Source organism: Diabrotica undecimpunctata, chromosome 4, assembly GCF_040954645.1.
Source record: "Diabrotica undecimpunctata isolate CICGRU chromosome 4, icDiaUnde3, whole genome shotgun sequence".
NCBI lineage: Eukaryota > Metazoa > Arthropoda > Insecta > Coleoptera > Chrysomelidae > Diabrotica > Diabrotica undecimpunctata.
Window position 1 is genome coordinate 53297248 of NC_092806.1, and position 20195 is coordinate 53317442.

The 20195-nt window shown below is 32.1% G+C and overlaps 2 protein-coding genes across 2 annotated transcripts; one reads left to right on the forward strand and one right to left on the reverse strand.

Annotated features, from left to right (window-relative positions):
* The first annotated feature begins 4683 nt into the window (after positions 1 to 4683).
* On the forward strand, positions 4684 to 18385 carry LOC140439518 (uncharacterized). The gene is made up of 3 exons (XM_072529484.1): positions 4684 to 5283; positions 6150 to 6230; positions 6319 to 18385. Exons 1-3 carry the CDS (start codon positions 4898 to 4900, stop codon positions 6617 to 6619), a joined length of 768 nt encoding a protein of 255 aa, XP_072385585.1. The 5' UTR covers positions 4684 to 4897; the 3' UTR covers positions 6620 to 18385.
* LOC140438669 (uncharacterized) lies at positions 11729 to 12364 on the reverse strand. The gene has a single exon (XM_072528317.1). It carries the CDS (start codon positions 12362 to 12364, stop codon positions 11729 to 11731), a length of 636 nt encoding a protein of 211 aa, XP_072384418.1.
* Positions 18386 to 20195: the final 1810 nt, after the last annotated feature.

Sequence of the window (20195 nt, forward strand, 5' to 3'; positions counted from 1 at the left end):
CCGCTCTTCTGACGTGGCCGTACCAGGATAGTCTCTTCTCCTCTATATAGTCGATTATGTCTGATTGCACTCCCATTCTCCGCTTAATCTCTGCGTTTTCAATTCTGTCTCTTTTTGTAAGTCTACAGCTTCTCCTCAGGAACTCCATTTCTACTGCTCTTATTCTACCTCTATTTCTCTTGTTTATTGTCCAGTTTTCGGACCCATATGTCAGGATACTTCTTGTCAGGGTATTATATATTCTCTTTTTTGTCTTTATCGTAATGTTCTTATCCCACAACACTGAGTTTAGTTGTCTTATACAATTTCTTGTTTGTCTCAGTCTGTTGTTTATATCTTCTTCTGTTGTTCCCTGGTTCGATATTATGGTTCCTAAATACTTGAATTTATCTGTTCCATTTATTTGTCTTCCCTCGTCTATCTCTAGGTTTCTCATATCCTTGTTTTCTGTTGTTAGGTATTCGGTTTTCTCTAAGTTTATTTCCATTCAGTTGTTTTTATATTCTTCTTTTAGTTTTCTGAGCATAAAGCTGAGATCTTCTTCATCTTGTGCGATGACTACTTGATCGTCGGCAAAACTTAAGGTGTATAGGTATTCGTCTCTTACTGGTATGCCCATTCCTTCGCACTTTCTCCTCCATGGTTTGAGTGTCTTTTCCAAGAATATTTTAAACAGAGTAGGGGACGTAGCACAGCCACAATATATAAAGAATAGTAGGAAAATGTAACGTGTCTTTCACACACTATACAATAAATCCAAAACGCTGATTGAATTATTAAATTACCACTTTAAATATGTAGAACACAATAATTATTGTATAAATACACAATAATTAATAATATTTTATATTATATTTAGGTATAGATACCTAATATTAGGCTTATGAAAAAGTAGATAGAACGAGTCTGTTGCGAGTAGCATGCGCCTACAGGACTGTATCTGCGGCGGCCTTGTGGACTATCACTGGTTGTGTTCCTCTTCATGTGTTAGCAGTAGAAAAGAGACATCTCTATGGGAGAAAAAAGCATTTGACAACAGCTATAAAAAAAAAAGAAGAAAGGGAGGAAAGATGGCAAGAAGAGTGGAACAACAAGGAATATGTCGCTCAGTGGACAAAGATGCTGATCCCGAGCCTAAGGGACTGGGTAGATTGTCTGTTTTAGGGCGTATCTTCATAGGTTCAGAAAGACAGATACAGATAAATGCCTATACTGCGAATATTCCGACATTGTTACTCACACAATGCTGGAGTGTAATAGATGTACAGTGGAGAGAAACAGAATGTATAAAGAAATAGGTATGAACCCTGTGACTGTAAGAGAGATGATCGTGAAGATGACGGGAAATACGGAGGGATGGAATAGTGTTCACAATTACATCCGAGCAGTCATTAAAAAAAAGAAGAAGAAGAGAAACACCAACCGGGCTAACGACAGAGATAAGATCTAATTACTATTTTAATGGGAATAAGTCGCAATTGAAAGTTAAAATAAGTTTAGTGACGTTTGAATCTTTGATATTTGATCTTGCACTGATAACTCCAACAATTAATAGAAAAAAGAATAGCGGTTGGTACCGAAGTACATCTAGCCTTCATCGACGTAGAAAAGGCGTATAATACAGTTCCAAGACTACAGTTCCAAGACGCCCATAAATTGTGGCAATCTTAACAACAACTCGACATTAGTCCATACCTTTTAGGAATAATCACAGAAGTATACAGGGATAACACTACTTACCTAAAAATCGGATATAGACTATCAGAGCCAATAAAAGTAACTAAAGGACTAAAATAAGGATGCAGTATGTCACCCTTACTGTTTAATTTATATATTGAGGCAGCCCTCCAAAATTGGAAAAACCACTGCCAAGGAATAGGAATCCCCATAGGAAATGACGTACTGTTCTCCCTGAACTTTGCGGATGACCAAGTCATCCTAGCTCGAGATTCTTATGATCTAGAATTTGTGATAAAGCGTCTATAGAGAGAATTTTTAAAATGGGGGTTACAAGTCATCATGAAGAAAACAGAATATTTACTTAGTTATCAATTCAAAAGCAAGGTTTGAAGTGTTGATAGACAAGGACGTGGAAATCAAACAAGTGGAAAAATTTAAATATTTAGGTCCACTCATTGCTACGAACGGCTTGGAAGAAACCGAAATTAAACACGAATTAATCAGGGACGTAAAATTGTAGGATGTCTGAACTCCTTATGGTGGGATCACAACAGTTCCAAAAGGAACAAAAAAAGAATAGGGAAACCATTTTTGAATCAATTATTTGTTATGGCTCTGAAGTATGGACAATTAATGCAGACCTGAAGAGAAGATTGCTGGCATTTAAAATGGATTATTTGAGAAGAAGTGCTAGAACATCAAGGCAGGAAAGGAAGACCAACGAATCTATAAGAAACAATATGAATGCTACAGAAACGGTCATTGACAGAATATAAAGAAGAGGTTCAAAATTGTTTGGACATCTATTGAGAATGCCTGACGAACGTTGGCCCCAAAAACCTCACAACGATATATGGCGAATACGGCGATAGCCGACTTCAAAATGTATTGTATTTACAAGTTGGATTAATATCAAACGTCAATAACCTTATTTTAAACTTCAATTGTGGCTTATTCCCATTAAAATAGTAATTATTTTAAAATGACACAAGAAAATAGCTTTAGAACAATAGGTAAGATCTAGATATGAGAAGGGAGTGTTCCAAAAATGCCTTCAGCCTTACAGTGGCCACCCCACTTTCGGGGTATGGTACGTGCGACCGTCAACAGCGCACAAGTAAGAGAGGATGGTTTTAGTTGGTAGGCAGGATAATAGATACCTGAATCTTTGGCACTGTTATCTTTAGTACTTTAAATTAAACTAAAACCCAATTTTTAGGGACTCAAAATGGAGGTAGCATAAAAAAATTTCAAAACCCCCCCCCCCCCTAAGACAAATTCTGGGTGCGCCACTGCTTTAACATGAACAGAACCTCCACTTCCTTCAAATTTCGGCCGTGTTTCCAACTTACATTTCGTCTCGTCTTCTTTGTCTCTACTGTAATTGGATTGTTTCCTCTCTCTGCTGTCCCTTTTTATAAATAGTAAATAAAATAGAACTTTGCTTATTACCGACAAACAATATTTGGTAATTATTTAGTAAGCCGGAACGCCTCAAAAATGCCAAATTTTTTGTGGACTTCGCCGAAAAAGTGAAAAAAAACCTCAAATTTTAATGTTTTTTTGCTTTAAACTAGTAAAAGTGCCCAAATAATCAAAAATACAGAAAAAATAACAAAAAAAGTAGTATGAATAAAAAAAATTACATAAAAAGCAAAGAAAAGTATATATACATGTCTTAATAAAAAAAACGTAACTAAAACATATTAAATCTCACTGTTTTTTACTGTTAAATTATGAAAAAATGGGTAAAATTGTTTAAAATAATCAAGATTTTTAATATTTTAAAACAATATGGCGGCCATGCGCAAGAAGTTAAATTTTATGTACTTTTGACATTGTTGCCAGTTTTAACCTTTAAAAGATATAAAAATTTCATGAAAATTACCTTAATTAAAACAGGTGGATACAATCTTAATAACCACGTGCAAAACGAGTACCCGTTAACCATCGTCTTATTTTATTATTAAAAATGTAAACCAATAACTCAAATCTAACCTAACACTGGTAAAAAAAAGCAGTAATATAAATAAAAAAAATGTTATAATATAATTAAAAATCAAAATTTTTATATTTCATAAGAAAACATGAAATTAAAACTAAACCAACGTAACCAAATCTAACCTAACGCTGGTAAAAAAGCAGTAATAATAATAAAATTTTGTATAATTAAAAATCAAAATTTTTATATTTCATAAGAAAACATGAAATTAGAACTAAACCAACGTAACCAAATCTAACCTAACGCTGGTAAAAAAGCAGTAATAAGAATAAAATTTTATCAAAATTTTTATTGTTCATAAGAAAACGTGATAATAAACGTATAGTAACGTAACCAAATCTAAACTGACCCTTGTAAAAAAGCTATACTTTTCAGTTAAAAGTAGGTAATAATTTATAAACTTTACGTTTTAGGTAAATTTTTATTTTTCATTAGAAAACATAATTTTGAATAACTATGGCAACACTGGTTAAAATTACCCTTCTTGATCATAAGAAACAGTTGTCAGTCCTGCCATTTCTTGTTGTTTCGTGGTAAATAATGGCGAATAATGGCGGTGGCTTTTGAAAATCGGGCATATTTTAAATCGGAATTACATAAAAAAGAACGCTTTGCACCGAATAAAAATCATTGCACAATCATAAGTAAGTGAAGGAAAATTCATTGATATAAATTTCATCTCCGTAGACACGGTTCCGGTTTATTAAACTAGTACCCAATATTTATTTATTTACACCATATAATAAATAGTTATGTTAAATTATAACAACTAAAATATATTTTTTAAATATATACTATCCAAAATTTGATGGATTTAGTATACACTTCCACTATTTAGAATAATTCTTCTTTTTTAAAGAAAGAAGTCTGCAATAGTAGGATACTTGAGCTATAATACTGAGAAGTAGGAATTGTTGTGTTGTAGGTTTCCGACAATGAATCTGTCAAAATATGCCTGAGCCAGAGAACAACCGAACACATCGGTTTTTCTATGCCTGAGGGTGGCCTGAGCCCCGAGCCCGAGCATTTGATTACATTGTATCAATTTACCGCGTTTTTTCTTCAGTTAAAGCCAGAGTATATACCCCCATATTATAGAGTCTTAAGTACCTGTGGTGTTTAGTTACTGATTAGTTTATTTTACTGTATAGTAGTTTTTTTGTAAAACAAACTTTTTATTTGCCATTGTATATCTGGTTTTGTACCTTTTTCAAAATGCGCTGTGCAGTTGCTTGTTGCAATAATGACAATGAAGATAAAGATAAAATCTTTAGGTTTCATACATTCCCTAAAGATAGCGTGACCAGAAAACTGTGGATAATATCTTGTTGTAGACAGGATAAATTTAATTGTAATACTGCAAGAATTTGTTCTAAACATTTTAAAACAGAAGATTATCAAAGAAATCTACAACAGGAACTTTTAAATTACGTTTCTAAAAAGGGTCTGAAACTCAAACCTGAGGCAGTACCTAGTCTTCATTTGCCTAAATCAAAATCGGCTTCCCTTTCAAACAACAAAAAGAAAAAGGTACAAAGAGCTAAACACAGAGCTTCCAAAAAGTGTGTTGAGAAGCTTCTTACTACTTCTAGGTCAACGACGTAAGTCTAAATCTTTATTTTAATTATTAGTCATAAAAAATATCAATGCATAGGTTGATAGGTACAATCAATTTTTATGCCTAGAAAGGAAAAGCATACTTTTCTTTTCAGTAGGTATAATGTTTTACATTGTTCTAAAAGGATATTACCTATCATGAATGTGTTGCTTGTGTGCATCCATTTCAAATAGGTAAAAGAAATAAAAAATTAGACATTAAATGCTTTTTATCAAAAATTTGTTAATTACGAGTCAAAGAAATTGCACACCCACAAAATAGTAAAACTAATTTCATTCATTGTCATATAACTGTCCTCTTACTGTAAAAAATTTCAATAAATTAACACACATTTCTAAAATATATCTCTTGAATATAATATATAAATAACTTTAATAATTTAAATAATATACATCACTTTCCTCTAACAATCACATATACCTTACTCCTATTTCATTTGTTAACATCTCTCCCCTCAAGAAACTTCCTCGTTAATTGTCCTACAGTTACAACATCCCATCGAACCGAAGATCACCCATTATCAGCAATACAGGATAGTTTGAGCTATGTATCACGAATCATTATCTAAAAATTCTTGTACCGGCACCATTTAATTTACTTTGTACCGTTTGACCTGAAGATGCTTTGCAAAGTTTAGAAAGCCAAACCAGTCGTTTTGGTAGTAAAATTAAATTGATTGTGAGTAAGTCTAATTTTATTTCTTTTACATATTTGATATTACCTATCTTTCTAATAAAATGATAAATAAATCTCACATCAGATGCACCAGAACCATCTGCATGGATGGTGGCTGGCATCAATTCACTACTTGTTTTAGTCTTAATAAAAATATATATGATATTTTTTCAGTCAAGTCAAAGTTCAAGCTCAAGAAGGAAATTGTAGCCAACTTAATATTGAAGATGTACCATCAACATCTAAGTCGATAGGGTATGTTAATAATAATTCCAGTAGCAACTTGGTTGTTTTCTAAAACTTATTTAAAAAAGTATGCAGACTAATGTGCTTAATTTTTTAGGGTAAACACTGATCCCACCAATGAGACTTTGGAACTTGTAAATTCGAAAAAAAAAATTAAACTTCTAAAAGAACAAGTAGCTGAACTGCTTCAAATAAAATCAGCAGTAGAAAAACTTTTTACACCCAGACAATTAAAACATTTGCAAAATCCAAAAATTCCTACTGTATGGTCTGTGGAAGAACTATCCCAAGCTATATCCTTATATTCAGCTGGTACTAAAACCTACCGTTTATTATTAAAAAAAGGATATCCTCTGCCTGCGATTTCAACTTTAAAAGCTTGGACAAAAAATAATTAAGATCATTCCTGGCATTTTAAAACCTGTCATTATTATTATAAAGAAATCCGACTTGACAGATGGACAAAAGGTTCGACAAAGTTAATGACAAGCTATTGAAACCCTACAATTACGTACAGGTTGCCATTTCTACATATATAGCACTTCATAGTGTCATGTCAGATTGTACCTATATGTTCTAAGATCATAGAGACCTATAAAATCTGGGCTGGTTGAAAATAGGTTAGGTTTTGGGAGTTTCATAAATGTGGTCACAAGTTAATCTTGTATTATTTTACTTTAACATAAAGCCAACTTGAAACATGGTGTCTGGTGTAAATTAATAAGAATATACATTGGGAAAAGCACCGTAAAGTACTGATGTGTTAATAGTTCCCTAGTATAGTCTCAAAATTGGAGTTAAGTGGATCTAAGCCTCCATCTAATCTAATATTCGATCAGAACCTACATAAAAACTATGAAAAGTTTAAACAGCATTTTGATATTTACCTAAAAGCAGCCAATTTAAGTGGTAAATCAGATGAAAGAAAAATTGCTTTGTTCTTAAGTTATGCTGGAGAAGAGGCCATAGAAGTGTTTAATACATTGAATCTCACAGAAGAATAACAAGGAAAATACAAAGAAGTAATAACAGCTTTTGACAATTATTGTAAACCCCGTAATAATGAAACCTTTGATTGTTTCAAGTTCTTTTCAAGAAATCAGGCAGAAGGAGAAAGTATGGATCATTTTATAAAAAACTTAAAAATATTGGTTAAACCATACAATTTTGAAACTCAAGAAGACAGCCTCATAAGAGATAGGATAATTTTAGGTGTCCAAGATCATAATTTACAAGAAAAACTATTGGGAATAAGTAATTTACATCTGAAAACTGCAGAGGACACATGTAAGACAATGGAAGCTACTAAGATCCAAGCAAAAGACTTTAACAAGGAAGAAGTAAATCTAATTCGAAGAAGAAGTTTCAGTCAAGATAATCCCAGTACTAGCGACAGAGGCAATAATAATAGTAAGGAGTACAGTTGCCTAAAATGCAGAAAAGGACACATCAAGGACAAATGTTTCGCTTTTGGAAAAAAATGTACAATGTGTGGACAGGTGGGACATTTTGTAGTTGGATGCAAAACTGGTAACAGTAAAACAGATAATTATAGCTATAACAAGGTAACTCAGCATAAAGGTAAATATTTTAACAATTATTATAATAAAAATATGAATAGCAATCAATTTAACCACCATGTAAATGTTGTTGATGATTTTAACTCAAATGATGAGGATGTTGTTATTGATAATCTGACTATATTTAACATTTATGAAAATAATAATTCAGATTTAGAGGACAGAAAATGTATGTATTGATAATAGTATAATTAAGTTTAAGGTTGATTCTGCGGCTCAATGTAATGTACTTCCACTAAGTTGGATAAAAAAAAACGGGTGTGGCAGTCCAGTGGGACTGCCAGTGTAGGTTACACTTCTATACACGCATTCGCTGTTACATGTATTTGGGAGTCAATTTGCACAATCATTACATATGTAATGCTATAGGTAAGACATAGCAGAAAGAGAAACAGAATTAATAACAACTTACTAACAATTAATAAACAACTTTTGACCTGTAATAGGAGTATATGTAGTAAATGAAGGATTGAATCAATATTGTGATGAAAATGTATATTTTTATTTTCATATATGTATGAAACGAGTTGAATGCAAAAATGTTTTTACACATACTCTGTATGTGTGTACATACGTAAAATTCATTGTTTATTTTGTTATTAATATAATAATACAATACAAATTAAAATGCAATATTCATAAGTATTTAAAAATGACAATAATATACATAACTTTTCTACTTAAGCATATATGTTTAATTTATCATGTAATAATATTAATAAAAAAGTCTTCCCCGACTGGGAATCGAACCCCGGTCTCCCGCGTGACAGGCGGGGATACTGACTACTATACTGCCGAGGACATAACACAAACACATTTCAAAATTGACAGTTCTGGATCATACAGTGATTTATTGAGATTATTATTTTGAAATTCAAAAGACTAATATAATTATGAACATTTAATAAATAATACAAAACATATCACATAAATAATAATATTAATAAATATTTTATTATATATATTATATGTATATATTATTATATCTTTATATAATATATATAATATTAAATTATATATACAAAAGGAACATTTTTATATTCGAGAGAGGAAAAGAGAGAAAATATATCTCCTGTCTCTCTCTTACTCATTATCTTACATATGTAATGATTTCACAGATTCACTGCCATACAAATTTCCAACGTGGAGCGCGCTTATAGAAGTATAACTTCAAAAATTAGAAAGGGATAATGAAATAGTTCATTCTGAGCAAAGTATTGTAGCTTATGATGACAATAAAATTAGAGTTGTAGGCAGTATAGTCCTAAAATGTTTAATCAAAAATAATATTCCAAATATAAAATTGGTAGTTGTAGATGTACAAGGCAAACCTATTCTTGGATTAAAAACATGTGTAACATTAAAGATAATTTGCAAACTGGATGAAGTTAATTTAAACAATAAGAGAGATAACAAAAACAGTCTCATTAACAAAAATAAACAGTTGTTTGAGGGCACTGGTAAAGTACCATTTAAATATAGAATTAAATTAAAAGATGGTTATAGGCCAGTTGTAAGTAGTTGTAGAAGAGTTGCTGAAAAAATTAGAGGTAAGCTAAAAATTACTTTGGATGATTTAGTACACAGAGATATAATTGAGAAGGTAGATGAACCATCAGAATAGGTAAGTAATATAGTTTGTGTTGAAAAGCCTAATTCAGACAAGTTAAGAATTTGTTTACCCATCCATTTGAATAAGTACATGTGTATAGATAGGCATTCCATACCAACAATAGAAGAAATAAGTTTAAAACTAAGGTGGAAAAGTATCTAGTGTGATGGATATCTCAGATGCCTTTTATCATATAGGGTTAGATAAAGATAGCCAAAGATTATGCACATTCATAACCCCATTCGGCAAATATCGCTTTAAGAGATTGTGTTTTGGCCTATCATGTAGTCCAGAAGTTTTTCAACTGGTAAATGAGAATATTTTGGGGGATTTAGATGTTCCAATATACTTTGCTGATATAATAGTAACAGGAAAAGATGAAAGAGAACATGATTTGATAATAAATAAAGTATTAGAAAGAGTTAAGCAATTTAATGTTAAATTTAATTCTAATAAGTTACAATATAAAGTAAATGAAGTGAAATATTTGGGGCAGATTTATTCCAAAGAGGGGATAAAACCAGATAACTTATATGTAGAGGCAATAATGGCGTTAGAGGTACCAGAAAATAAAAAACAGCTGTTAAGTATGGGGATGGTAATGGTACTGGGAATGGTAAATTATCTAATAAAATTTATACCAAATCTAACAGAAATAGTAGCACCACTAAGAGGTTAATAAAAAGCAATGTAAACTTTTTGTGGACTGCTGACCATGATAATACATTTAATAACATGAAAAAAGTTATAGGTAATTTACCAACCCTTAAAATATTTAACCCAAACTTACCGATTACAATACAAAGCCATAGTTCCCAGTACGGTATGAAAGGTTGCCTTATGCAAGAAGGCATACAAGAACCCATAGCATTTTGCTCACGAAGGTTAACTGATACTGAAATAAGGTATGCACAAATAGAAAAAGAATATTTAGCAATTTGTTTTAGTCTAAATAAATTTCATCAGTTTGTTTACGGCAATAAAATAATAGTACAAACTGATCACAAGCCAATAATCGGCATACAACAAAAAGATATTAATAAAATTACATCCAGATTACAAAGGATGCGGTTAAAAATTCTAAAATATAATTTTGAAGTAGAGTGTACCAGGTTCAAAGATGTATGTAGCTAATCTTTTAAGTAGGTCATTTGTAAAAGAAGATGATAAAATGGAAGAAGTTGTGCATGCGATTAACATTGAAATAGGGGAGAGTGTTCCACAGTGGATCATTTTTTTTTCAAATGACATTTTTTTTAGAAAAGTTAGATTTTTGTATAATTTGTTTGTAATATCGCAAATATTAGACATTACTTGTCATTAAAGCAGCGATTGGTTTGAATTATCTAATAATATTATCTATCTTTTATTATTTTTTTATTACCATGTCATTTGTTTCAGTGTGCCCCAAATATGTGGCACACTGAAACTATCGGTGGGGTACAATGAAACACTTTCTAAACAAAAATATGTTTAATGTAAAATATGTAGTGTCATACAAGTTCTACTCACTAGGACCTAAATGAACTTATTAATAGATATATTTTACCGAACGTCATGATTGTTAAAATTTATTTCAAAACTCATGTAGGCATTTTGTCTTGGCGTTGAGCCAGAAAAAATCGGTTGAGGTAAAAGCATTTTAATATCTTCTAACCGAACAACTGAAATATCTGGGTTTGTAGGAAAGAAGAATTTGCCAGTTACTTTTGCGCTTTTCCTCATAAAGGAAATTTCAAATTCATCTTTTTCCAAAACGTTCAATATTTTCCTAACAAAGTTAATCAAATTCTTGGTCGTAAACTGTACCAAAACGAAGTTATTTTTAGTTGGAGGTCTGGTTAATTCCTCAGTAAGATCTGGAATTGGATCTTCCGGTATCCAATCGCTTTCACTTGATGATTCCTGCCATTCTTGTTCTTCGTCATCATCATCATCTGTAATTTTTCTTGTCACCTTTTTAACAGCTGTTTGGTTTACTTTTTTTCTACTCAATTCCCTTTTAGCTAGTTCGTCCTTTTGAGTCAGTCGCAATAATTGTTTTTCCTTGCCTTCTAGATTTTTGAATCTTTCTTTTTTGTGCCTTTGGAAATCTTCGAAAGATTTGTGAAAAAACAAAAGAAGATTTATTATTGGTTTTATTTTCTGCTGGCGTTTCATCAGTTTCCTCGATGCCTTGCTGTTTTTCTGTTTCTTGCTCAGGCTGTTAAATAACTGTTGGTGCAGAATGATTTTCTGGTCTGTCTGTTACAGCCGACATGAGGAAATCGTCATCTGAAAATATTTCTGGATCATAAAGGAAGATGCTAGTTTTCTTAAATCCTGAACTGATGCGTAGGTGTCATTGATCTTTCATGCGCAACTTTAACAAAACTTCCGACATTAAAAATATTTACTGGAATACCAGGGTGATTAAGAAGCCAACCTTGCATGGCATTGTTATAATGCGCCTTGAACGATGAAAATACTGCTACATCTAAGGGCTGCATTTTGTTTGAGCAATGTGGAGGTAGTGTCAATATTGTGACCCCATTCGACTTTGCAAGATCCAAGGTTTCCATTGACAAATGGCTCTCGTGATTATCCATGATGAGAAGGCTGGGGTTGTTACAAGAACCAGAAGAATATTTTATAAAATGTTCCATTACTTGCGGAAATAATTCCCTGTTCATCCATCCAGAAGAAGCAGCCAATCCCAACGTATCAGCTGGAGCATCTTGTATCATCATTTCCTTGAAATGAACTCTGGGAAATACCATGGCCGGAGGTAAGGCATAACCACCAGCACAAATGATACTGCAGGTCGTTACAAGAACCCCTCTATCCCCACTAGTACATTGAGAGACCTGTTTCATACATTTTTTGGCAAGAATTTTAGGAGGAGCATGAACTGTGGTGGTTCCAGTTTCGTCTAAATTAAAGACTACTACCATCACTAAAACGAGACTCATGCTTAAGAACTGTTTCAAGATTTTTGAAAAAAGTTGAAACATTGTGCCTGTTAAACGCAGTAGAACGGGATAAAACAATGTTTTCGACAACTTAATTCTGGATGCCTTTTCCTGAAGCCAAAATACCACTCTCTACCTGCCATTTTTTGTTCTTTCCAATTATTAGGGATTTCCTTATTGTTTTTTATTGCTGACTAAAACGCAAGCTTGCGGCATTCCAGTGGAGTAAGTCCATAGCACATCTTTGCAGAGGTCAAAATATAGTCAACTAAGGTTTTCTCTTCATCATGTGTAAAAATTAACCTCACATCATATTTGGGACGAAAAACTTTGCATACATACCTAAAATAAAAGAAAAACTATTTTTAGAAATGAAAAATAGTGCATCACACAACAGAAAAAGTTACTTAAATGCATCTGATTTCTTACCTAAACAAAGTAACATAGGCAACACCTTGTAATTCGGCTGCTCGTCTTATAGGCAGATTTTCTTGAACAACGAGACGCACAGCTGCTTTCATCTGCTCTTGACTGAAAGTGCCAATGTTTGTTTTGCGCTTACGGTTACGAGCCATCTTAAACTTGGATGACAACTAAAAAACAAATAATTAAAACATTGTTGCATGTGTCATGGGGTACAGTGAAACATGTTTCACTGTGCCCCACATGGACTTGTTTCAATCTGGACCATTAAGCACTTTTCCCAACAATTAACTTAAATTAAAACTAAAAACAACCTAACCTAAAACATTCAAAATGCCTCAAATTTCAGAAATCATCAATCATTTATGTACCTTACCCCGCAACGTTCTTAGCAAATATTAAATTAAATAATTGGAGACTTACCGGGTTGAAAATATATCACTTAAAATTTACTTGGAACCAGAAAAACAATATTTTTTTCGTCGCAACAGAACGGCGGATTTACATACACTGAGGTTAAGATAACAAGTAGAGGACGGCGGTAACTTCTCTGAAGCGAAGGTTGCGTTGATTTGGCGCGGTATTTGAATTTTAAAATCTCTTTGTTTCAGTGTGGAACATGTTTCGCTGTGGAACGCCCTTCCCTACCTATTACCAATAGAAGGTTAGCAGAAATAAACAAAGAAACTATGTATGATAATAATCTTAAAAAAGTAACTGAGTATTATATAAAAGGGTGGCCAAACAAAAAAGTAGTAGATAATGATGAGTTAAAGCAGTATTTTAAAATAAAAAATGATTTATTGATGAATGAGGGGGTTTTATTTTTCAATGACAGAGTTTGCATACCTAAAAAACTACAGTCACATGGTTAGAGAGTTACATAAATCTCATTTTGGTATGGAGAAAACAAAAAGGTTGGCAAGAAAAATATATTGGCCTAGAATAATAACTAACCTTGAAAATTATATATCTAGGTGTCGTATAGGTGAAAAATTTAGCAGAAACAAAGTAAAAGAACCACTAATACCACATGAGGTACCCAAATATCCATTTGAGATAGTGGGGTCTGATATATTAGAATATGTCTCTACTTAGTGTTAGCTGATTACTACAGCAACTGGTTTGAATCGAAAGAAATAAAAAATAAGGGTATAGATGAAATTTTAAAGCAATTAAAAGTAATATTTTCCAATTTTGGGATCCCTGCAAAATTTATATCTGATAATAATCCCTACAACAGCTTTAAATTTAAAGAATTTTGTAATCAGTACAATATACAGTGTGTCTTTATAAGTCCAAGGTACCCAAAATCGAATGGGTTGGCTGAAAAGACAGTACACATATGTAAACAAATATTGAAAAAATGTAAAAATGAAGACGAAATGTTTGTTCATTTGTTAAATTATAGAATTACACCACTATGTGGTCTGAATGCTTCACCTTCGGAGCTGTTACAAAGCAGGTTACTAAGAACAGGTTTGCCTATGTCAAATAGATTGTTAGAACCCAAAATCACTAATGAGTATGAGAAAAAAATAGAAAGAAAGTTGGTATCAAAAAACTATTATGATAGATGGGCTCAGCACAATTCTAATTTAATGAAAATCAAGTTACACTCATGGACAAAAATATCGAATATTTTGGAATTTTCAAATTTTTGTTTTTTCAAAATAAATGCTGGTCAATCAAGTCGTTTATTGTAAAATAGAGTTATTTATTAGTATTATTTAACAATGTTTATTGAACAATTTTAAGTTTTTATGCGGTGAAAATTGTGAAAAAAATTAATGTTAATATTAGGTAAATAAGATTATTTTACTCTAAACTTAAATGATAATTTAAATTGCGTAAACAAGTCGTTTTAACTGAAAGAAGTGCATGATCAGTAACGAGTATTCCCCCCTCTAGCTCTTATTACTGCTTGCAACTTTCTCAGCATGCGTGCAAGTAAATTTTGGACATATCCTTGGAAAATTGCATTCCATTGACCCTGTGCAGCAAGCCGAAGCAGCTCTATCGTATTTGGAACGGGATTTCTTTGTCGTATGCTGCGTTTTAGGTGATCGCACATGTGCTCTATTGGATTTAAATCCGGACTAAACGGTGGCCAATCCAATTTTCGAATTTGGACCTCATCAAGATAATTACTCACTTTGGCAGCGACATGTGGTCGAGCATTAACGTGAATCTTTCATATCCAATGTAACCAACATATGACAAAACATGATCTTGCAGGATGTTTTAAACGTAAGAATCACTAGTCATCCGTCCACTTCCACAAGTGCGGTAAGTACCTACCTCCCAACTAATACCTTCCCAAAGAATTATGCCATTAACCCCAAAACTAACGGACTGGGCGAGACTGCAGCTGGCGAATCGTTCTCCAACTCTTCTGTAGACGTAGTTTTGACCATTTGGCTTCCACAATAGGATTCTGGTCTCGTTAGTGAAAAGAACGTTTTTTCAGTTGTCGATATTCCACTAAATCTGTGTTCTTGCAAATTTCAAACGACGAGCTTTATGATTTTGGAAAAGACGTGGAACTTTGGCGGGGCGCCTGGGCTTTAAGTTTGCTTCTTTTGATCTTCGTCTAACTGTTTGTGAACTCACATTAACTTATCTAACATTTAATAGCTCATTTCTGAGGTTCATCGATGTCAATGAACGATTTCGTGTAGAATTAAGAACCAAAAAACGGCGATCAATTGCGGTTGGACCTCCTTGACCAGGCCTTCGTACAAAATTTCCTGTTTCGCGGTACCTTTTTAGAGTATTCGAAACTACAGATTCAGTTCTGCTGAGACGTCGTGAGATACCTGTTTGTGCATATCCTTCCTCGTACAAAATTACAATATGTGCTACTTGGACTTCATCGCAGTGTCGAATTGGTGGGATACTTGTTTTAAACTTAGTTAAATGAACAATATTTAATTAAACTTAATAAATTAAACTAAAAATAACCGAATTAGTATGATTTTTCCTTTACGTGAAGAAGGATTTTAATGATAAAATGTACGGATGACACTAACCACTGAATAAACGTCAAAATAAACATCAAAATATTTTAAACCAGTTGAGTACATCAGCCTACTATATGAGTATTATCAGTAATCTAAAATTATTTTGAAATAATAGTGACTACAAAAAAAATTGGAAAATTCCAAAATATTCGATATTTTTGTCCATGAGTGTATATTGTTTAAATTAAAAAAGGAAAAGGTATTTCAAACACTAACACTCCACGTTCATACTTGGTGAGTGATCAAAACGGAAGACTTTACAGGAGAAATTCTTCCTTTCTAAAAAATACAAAAAATCCAACAGTTATAAATTCTCCTGTCAATGAGAATGTAAGAGAAAACTGTAAACCCAGTAGGGGTGATTCATCTAATGGTGAGAATAATTGTATGGCTAGTAGTAGTAAGGATGTATACAATAATGAAAATAATTGTAAATGTGATGACACAGCAAGTGAGTGTCAAAGTGTTATCAATAGAGAAGCAAAAATCAGTTTACCAAATAAGTTACAAGACTATTTACATAGCATTAGTAAAAATATGTATTTGATAATTCACGATGTCAAGATAAGTTTTATAATCTATGTAGTAGTATTAGTTATTAGTATTTGTAAAATGCTGATATTGTCAATATGTATCTAGAAAGAGGAGATGTTACATATAGTATTTTTCATATAAAAATGCGTGCACGTCACAATTTATATAAAGTGACGTCACTTATATTTAAAATTTCCAGAACGTCAACCTTAAAGTTCAAATTTTGCTGACACAGCTAATAATACGAAACCCATACGGAACTGCTCGATCTTTCATAGGCGTCAATATGGTATAATAATCAGAAAAATGTAATCATTATATTGGGAATTTTAGAATTATATTGATTAAATAACCAAAAACATTTGTTATTATTAATAATATAAATTTTATGAAATAACTCCTGAAGTCTAATATTCCACAAAATAATAATTTTAATTAAATATATTAGACAATTGTACGCAACTGATATGAAAATACTTCAAATTTTTTTGACAGTTCAGCGTGTGGCATAATTGTTTTAAAGGGTTGCCGCTTTTTAGAGTAAGAATTTTGTTTATGTTTTGGTTTCTTACACAATTTGATCATAATATATTATATATTAAAAAATTGTATTTATGAATACATATTAAATTTAGATTGTGCTATGCCAAAACAAATAAATAGTCTGTAGAAAGCTGATAAGCTTTCATATAAGATAGATTATTTTGAACAAGAAATAATGGCGGGACGCGGGTTTTTACTATTAAAGCCCTAAAAGAGGTAAGTTTAAAATTTAGAATATATAATTTTGTATTAAAATGTTTTCTTATGTATTTTAGTGTGTTGCAGTAATCTTAAAACTAAGTGTATTTACTGTTAATATACTAGTTTGACAAATAGTTGACATTTTAAAAATTCCTCACTTACTTACTATTCTGATGTTTTGGCAACGCTGTGGGGTTCTGACGTCGTAAATCTTGAATGACGTGCACGCTTTTTATATGAAAAATACTATATGACACTTCATAGTGTCATGTCAGATTGTACCTATGTATAATATTATTGTGTATATTATATTGTATTATAGTATATTATAGTGTAACATAATAATATTATGTTCTACGATCATAGAGACATATAACCAAAGAATATAGTAAGCGTCTATATTCTTTGATATAACATCTGGGCTGGGCGAAAATAGGTTAAGTTTTGGGAGTTCAATAAACGTGGTCACAAGTTAATCTTGTATTATTTTACTTCAATATAAAGCCAACTTGAAACAGCCATGTTGAGAGGTTTGCTAACTTCATGGAAGCAATATATTTTTTTATTATGACAGGAAAATGGATAGACCATTACCATTTAAAATCATTCAGACTATTAAAGACTGAAGAAGAGGTTTGCACAATAGTTTACAAATAAGTCCAGAAGAACCTTATTTTGCAGGTCCAACAAATCATCCAGTACATGTACTATGTGATACACCACATCTGTTAAAATTAATAAGAAACAATTTCTTGGATTATGGATTTATAATTAATGGACAGGAAATCAATAAATATATTCTTTTAAAATTGTTCCAAGTAACTTTACACTCAGATCTTCGCATTACTTATAAACTAACCCAAGAAATATTACAAGTAACTGGAGCCCAAATGCAGAAAATTAAATATGCTGCTAAAAAGTAAATTTTAATTATTGTTATTTTCTGACTTTTTGTAAGCTTTGTCCATAAAATTGTACAATTTTCTGTGACAATAAAGCATATTTTATTCTATTCTATACCCATACGATATAAACAGTTATCTTCTAAGTCTTTTAAACATAGTGTTAAAGAATTCTTGATTTACCACAGTTTATATTCTATTGATGAGTATCTGTTGTAACGAGTCCGTCACTTCAATAATCCTTTAAACATTTTTAAATAAAATTTTTAAATCCATATCCCATTAATATTTCTTAATTTTGAATTTCTAACTTGGTATTAAACAGCGACCCCAGCGGCCGTTTTAGGCAGACCTTCTTATCCGACTAACAAGTAAGAATTAGCGCGAATTCTGGTCTCAACTCTGGACAAAGGAAGTTCGTTGAACTAAAATAAGTAGGCGGCAAGAGCTGTACTAAATTTGTTTTAAGAAAAGTATTATTGAAAGCATTAAGTACATGTCAAGAAACTTACAATAAAATTTACCATGGTATTCAAGGAATTACACAAAAAATAACACCTCAGTTTATGCTCACTGCAGATTATGGGACATAAATATTAATATCTTTAAAAACAGCCAAAGTTAGAATGGATGGCACATGAATTGAAGAATTCAAGGTACTCAAGAATTTCATGTGCCATCTATTCTAATTTTGTGTGTTTTTAAAGATATTAATATTTCATGTCCCATAATCTGCAGTGAGCATAAACTGAGGTGTTATTTTTTGTGTAATTCCTTGAATATCATGGTAAATTTTATTGTAAGTTTCTTGACATGTACTTAATGCTTTCAATAATTTATCATTCATTTTCGCCACTACTAGATTGTGGTCCCAGGTTATATCTGTTCCATCCTAAGTCTTTACTGCTTGAATAGAGTTCGTAATATTTTTCTTATTAAAATCTATATAATGTGATTTCTTATAATTATATTCTTGTTATCTACAGGGGATTTTCATGTAAAGAGCCTTTGCTTAGGTAATTTAAACATTGTTATAAACAATGTTCATATTGACGAATTGTTCAGTGTGGCAAATTTGAATCATATTTTCACACTGTACATTTCTGTCTCGTAGTATACATACTTTTCAACAAAATTCTTCACACTCCCTTAATAGCCATAGAAGTATACACTTAAATAATGAGCATTTTCCCTAGATTAGTTTAATGTGTAGCATCATAATGCGGATTGAACGGGTATTAAACCAAGTACTGATATTTTTTAGTCGGCTGAGGGCAACAATACGTTGACTGACAGGCCAATCCTTATAGCAGGGATCCTGTCCTGTACAGAAAATGTAAGCGGGTGAGGGATAATATTATACCTTGGTTGCATTGGTAGTATGTTGGTCAAATCGTGTATTTTGGCATTAAATGTCCGAAAATATGTTCAGACCATAAGAATGAAAATATGGGACATCTGATATACTTCTGGCTATGTTCTTTTTCTCGGTGTACCTATTCGTGACAAATGTTGGCGATCATTATGGCAATCTTTATTTTTTCTGGAGCAGAGTGGAAAAGCTGCACACATGTTGCGTTAAACAAGGTTCTAAGGTTCTTTAACCAGGATGTTCTTTTTTTCCTGGACATCGCTTTCCAAATATTTTTCCTTATAGGCTGGCTTATAGGAGGGCATATCTGGATCATTCCGCATAATGTGTCCGATGTACTGTAACTTTTGAAATTTGTTGCTGGTTAGAACCTCTTGGTTCTTTTTAATTTTTCTGATGATCTCATCATTTGTGACTCGTTCACTCCACAGGATTTTAAGTATTTTTGAAGAATAGAATTGTAAAATGATAAAAATATCTTTGCCCACCATTAATTTTGAAATAAGCCTGTTTAGATCATCCAACGCTGAATCCGTAAATTTACCAGGTTTATATGCATATTGACGATTGCTTAAAAAATTATCTCTTAGCACTTAGTCTCTTGTATATCTATTTAGAAGCTTTTCCATCGTTTTTATTAGAAAAGATGATAAGCTTATCGTTTCCATATAATTATGGTGTTAAGTCTGATACTTTACCTACCTTAGGCAAGTATATGACTTAAACCTTATTTTCGATACGACCTCCCATGCTAAACTGACTTTGAGGAGCTTGCATATGTGTGGTATTAATACCTCTAGTCTCATATGAAAAAGTATTGCATATATGCCATC